The 5347-nt window shown below is 47.6% G+C and overlaps 1 protein-coding gene across 1 annotated transcript in view; it reads left to right on the top strand.

The window, feature by feature from the left end:
• Abcg5 (ATP binding cassette subfamily G member 5) overlaps nucleotides 1–5347 on the top strand; it is a 23332-nt gene that overhangs the window by 5941 nt on the left and 12044 nt on the right. The window contains exons 3-6 of the mRNA XM_021217974.2: nucleotides 824–960; nucleotides 1046–1144; nucleotides 3467–3599; nucleotides 4520–4659. Coding sequence (XP_021073633.1) covers nucleotides 824–960; nucleotides 1046–1144; nucleotides 3467–3599; nucleotides 4520–4659 — 509 coding nt within the window. The remainder of the gene's footprint in view (nucleotides 1–823; nucleotides 961–1045; nucleotides 1145–3466; nucleotides 3600–4519; nucleotides 4660–5347) is intronic.

Below are 5347 nucleotides of genomic sequence, written 5' to 3'. Positions count from 1 at the left end.
GTTTTTTGTTCTTTCTTTCTTTCTTTCTTTCTTTCTTTCTTTCTTTCTTTCTTTCTTTCTTTCTTTCTTTCTTTCTTTCTTTCTTTCTTTCTTTCTGGATAGGGCTTCTCTGTGTGGCCCTGGCTGTCCAAGAACTCCCTCTGTAGAGCAGACTGGCTTCACACTCACAGAGATCCACCTGCCTCTGCCTCCCGAGTTCTTGGATTCAGACCCTGGGCCACCACTGCCCAACAGCCTGCATTTTTTTCTCAACCCAAAATTTCTCCACTATTTATTTATGCATGTGTGTATGTGCATGGGCGAATGCGTGCCGTGGCATGTGTGTATGTGCATGGGCGAATGCGTGCCGTGGCATGTGTGTATGTGCATGGGCGAATGCGTGCCGTGGCATGTGAGTATGTGGAAAGTCAGAGGACAACTTTTGATAATCCAGGCTCTCCTTTCACCTCTGGGACTGAAATCAGGTCCTCGGGTTTGGCTGCAAGAACCCTTACCATCTGAGCCATCTTCTATAAAGAGTAAATACAGAGGTTCTTCAGACCTGGATTCCAGTTCTGTCACTACCAAGGGCAAGAGAACTGCTTTCCTGTCACCAAATCCGGAAGACACTTCTATGTGGTGTTTGGTCTCTTTACTAGGGCGTGTCCCAGTTCACTCAGAGGATAAACTGGAAAGATTTATTTAGATTCCGGGATTTTGACCAGGGGCCATGGAGTGATGCAGTCAGGGTCCCACTGAAACACAAAGGATCTGGAGAACTACTCACTGTACCCCATTCTCACTGTGCAGAGACTTCTCCAGGGCCTTCTCTTGTCGCCCCTAGGCTCAGGGAAGACCACGCTGCTGGACGCCATCTCTGGGAGGCTGCGGCGCACTGGGACCCTGGAAGGGGAGGTGTTTGTGAACGGCTGCAGGCTGCGCAGGGACCAGTTCCAAGACTGCTTCTCCTACGTCCTGCAGGTGGGCGTGACCCTGGCCCCGGCCTGCCCTGGCTCTGGCCCTTACTCCAGGGATTTCGAAGACCCTGATGTCCCCTTTCCTGCAGAGCGACGTCTTTCTGAGCAGCCTCACTGTGCGCGAGACATTGCGATACACAGCGATGCTGGCCCTCTGCCACAGCTCCGAGGACTTCTACAACAAGAAGGTACTTGAAGTTAAAGCAGAGTGAAGGCCAATTCCCCAAGGGACAAGACCAGGTGCCTCACCAGCTCCTTCTCCTCCGGCCACCCCTGGTCCTCCCGTTTTTTTAATCTTTGCTTTCACGCTTGTGTTCGCCTCCACCTCTGCCATCCTAAGTGGCAGCTACGTGAGCTGTCTGAACATCTAAAATGTGACCACTTCAACCCAAGTCTGGTTATGCCTCTGGTCCCGTCTTTTCATCACGTGGCTTCAGGGGATCCAATTCAGGTGGTCGATGCTGTTACCCACTTACCTCTCTTGTCTTTATAGGACTTCATGCAAAGTAGACTAAGTTTCTTCCATTAAGGAAGAAACTATGGAGTCATTTTTCCCCTAGGTTTGTTTGTTGACCACACCCATTTTGCAAGTAGCTGTATATAAATTCACCTTGATCTTAGAAACATTGCTTAGTTCAGTCTGGACTGTGAAGGCCTGGGAAACCTGGGGGGGGGGGGAATAGCACCAGGCAGGGCTGTCACCTGCAACAGGAACAGCTCCCTAGGAAGTAGGTAGGCATCTTACCGAGCTCTTGGGAAAATGAGCAGACTGCTTTTACTTAAGAATCCTGGACAGCTGAGGGAGGCAGTTGGCTGGAGGTGCCCAGCCCCCACATAGCAGTCTCTCCCACTAAAGTTACCCAGAGAGCTCAGGGGTGTTACAAGGGTCCTGTCTCTGGTGCCTTCTCTGGCTGGCATTCAGCAGGCTTGTACAAATACAGTATCTCACTGATATTGATATTATCTCAGTGATATCTAATATTAGCTGGGGGAGGGAACTTCATCTCCACTCCGTGGGGAAAACCCACACCCTCTAACTCCATGCGGACCATACAGTCTGAGAGGCCACGAGTACTCTCCTGGGAGATGGTTCACGTGGCTTGGTGGGCAGAGGAAGGGACAAGCCATGAAGTCCCTCTGCAGTTGTCTCTCTGCTCGCTTTAGTCATTTCTTTCACTCTAAAATGATAGGAGAAAATCCCACTTCAGGTTTTTTTGAGATGGGAGCTGGAGAGATGGCTCTGTAGATACGTGGTTAAGAGCACTGGCTGTTTCTTCAGAGGACCAAGCAGGGTTCTATTCAGAGCACCCACCAGTCAGGCGAAGCTCCGTTCTGGGATCCTTCCATCTGACTCCAAGAGGAGACTTGTTTTTTCCAGATCAGAAATTACTAGCATTCTGATAGCTTGCCTCATTTCTCCTTCACATCTTCTGTCGGCCAGCGCTTCATTTATGCTGGCGACTCTGGCTGTTCTTCTCTGGAACTCTGCTCCAAAAGCTACGTCTCTTTTCCTGCAGTCACATTGCGGCTCTTTTTCAAAGAAATGTGCCGGGTGCCTCTTTCTTTCTTTCTTTCTTTCTTTCTTTCTTTCTTTCTTTCTTTCTTTCTTTCTTTCTTTCTTTTTTTTCTTTTTTCACTTTGAAAGGGACACAATCTCATTAAAGGCAGCTGGGAACAAATTCTTGGCTATATTATTTCATTCCTGCCTCTGCTTCCCCCAGGGCTTCCTGCATCCTCGGGGATCGGGGATCAAGGAAGGAGAGAGGTAGAGATTTCCCAAAGCTCTCTGGGGGCTGCAGTAAACTGAAGAAGGGGAGAGAGAAAGGGCAGCCTCCTTAGCAAGCCACTGAGGTTGTTTTGGAATGTTATGGTGTGGAGAGTCTGGAATAAGAAGCGGACTGCAGGGAGCCGCAGGGTAGGAGAATGGAGAGGATTGGTGGGGAATTAGAAGCCTGGACAAGCACGGAGCTGAGGATTATATGTTGGGGACTCTTTGAAGTTTCCCAAAGAGATTTGAGTAAAGATTAGAATGGCTTTTAATTACTTTTGGAAGCTGGATTATATTCCTTTGATGTAAAACCACATTGTGATTGGCCACTTGAGCCTCCAGGACTTACTTGGGTTACAAAGGGGATATGGGGGCCACTTCAAACCAAATTGGTTTTTTTTTTTTTAAGGCACAGAAAACGTTTATGATAATAAAATTTCAAAACCCAAATACTTAACATAATCTATGTCATAATTATGCCTTTGGGACATTTTTCTGTTGCAAGAATAAGCATTTTTTTTCCTCTCCAGGGACTTAAAACTTTTATTTAAATCTGACCTGTATTATGTATTAAACTAAGGTAGATTTTACTAATGGACTTTTCTCCCCAGGGTATGGTGAGTCTGAAAGTAGCCCTTGTACCATAGAGGAGTGCTATCACTCTGAGGTCATCACTAGCCCATAAACTGAAGTATCAGTCACAGAGATAGGTGGCAGCCCTGGGGTATTGTGTCTCTTACAGGTAGAGGCAGTCATGACGGAGCTGAGCCTGAGCCATGTGGCAGACCAAATGATTGGCAGCTATAATTTTGGGGGAATTTCCAGTGGCGAGCGGCGCCGAGTTTCCATTGCGGCCCAACTCCTTCAGGACCCCAGTAAGTGGGACACAAATCGGTTACCAGATGCTATCAGGGTGTCCTCCATGTGTCCTTGTGTGCTTGAGGCTCTATCCTCACAGTTCCCAGGTAAAAATAGTTTCTGTAGGATTGATATCCCTGAGGTTTCAAAAATTTGAGATCCCAGTTTTAGAAAAATGTTATGTGGTTCATTTCCTGGTGAGGGTTTGTAATTTGGGAGACAGTCCCTTAACTTATCACAGCTCAACCTTACAGTAATGTGAAAGTGATACACACTCAACTGAACGTTGAACTTTGATCCTTTCTCAGACTAATGATAAATGGTAGCACATTCTTTCACGATGCTAGGTCACAGCAGTGAGCCCGTGAGGGGAAATGACTGGCCCTACAGTGTGCTGTTACCCAGCTAAGATGCTCAGTAGGTTGGGTGTATTAAATGCATCTTCAGCTTATACCATTTTCCCCTTAACCATGGGGTTACCAGGTTATTCAGAGTTAGGGCTACTACCACAAAAACCATTTGCACTGAACATCTCTTAAGAGTGTCCTGTTTGTGTATCTGTGGTCCACTAGAACCTTCCATGAATATGAGGCCCACTCTGTCCGTGCTGGTTCCGGAGAACAGGACTGTTATGCCCCATAGGGAAGGCCAATGGGTCCTGGAACAATGAGAAATGTTTATGAGTTGGCTGAGTGTATATACCATGGGGACGAGGTTAGGAAGGTGAGGTAGCCAGTCCTCTGCCTCCCTCTGCCTGGTTTGCTCATTCTCCCAACTTGACAAATCTTACCACTTATGTGCTCCTTCAAGAGGTCCTTTTGCACCTGGATTCTTTCTTTATCTGTACAAACCCACTTCTTCTGTTGGTGCTCAGTCAGGAGCACAGAGCATGCTGGGCAGTGAGTGGTTCAGACATCTGACCCTTCTTTGTCGGCAGAGGTCATGATGCTTGATGAGCCAACCACAGGACTGGACTGCATGACTGCAAATCAGATTGTCCTCCTCTTGGCTGAGCTGGCTCGCAGGGACCGAATTGTGATCGTCACCATCCACCAGCCTCGCTCTGAGCTCTTCCAAGTAAGGGAATGCACTGAACTCAACGGTAGGAGCATGGTGTCTTGAACCAGGAATGGCAGGGCAGGATAGAGCACATGCCAGTAATGAGAGAACATGGACTGACTTACACAGTACCAATGGTATGATGCCAAGCATCGTCTATACACTAGCTCATTCGGTCCACAATCATTTAGTCCACAAGGCAATCCTGAGGCTAAGCATCCCCATACACACTTGAAAGGAGAAAAGGGAACAAGTTAGAAATGACTCAAAATGGAGCCGGAATCACACAGTTGGTAAAATGCTGCCAGTGGCAGCTTGGAGAGATGGCTCCGTTGGCAATGTGCTTGCTTTGAGTTTGGACTCACCATGCCTATAAAAGCTGGGCACTGAGGCGCATGCTGGTACCCAGTGCTAGGGAGGCAGAGGCAGGAAGGTCTCTGGGGCTTGCTGGCCATTTTGTCTAGCTGAATCCATAAGTACCAGGTTCAGTAAGGGACACTGTCTCAAACAAGATGGGGAGTAATTAAGCAAGACACATGATGCTGATGTGTGCATGTACACACACACACACACACACACACACACACACACACACACAGGGGGAGAGGAGGCACCTGGCAGTGGCGTCATGACTTAGTTAGTCACCAAAGCCCCATTTCATCACAACATTATATATATATATATATATATATATATATATATATAT

The sequence above is a fragment of the Mus pahari genome, chromosome 18 (assembly GCF_900095145.1).
Source record: "Mus pahari chromosome 18, PAHARI_EIJ_v1.1, whole genome shotgun sequence".
NCBI classification, from domain to species: Eukaryota; Metazoa; Chordata; class Mammalia; order Rodentia; family Muridae; genus Mus; species Mus pahari.
Note: the sequence above shows the minus strand (reverse complement) of the source record. Positions and strands in the feature narration are given on the sequence as shown.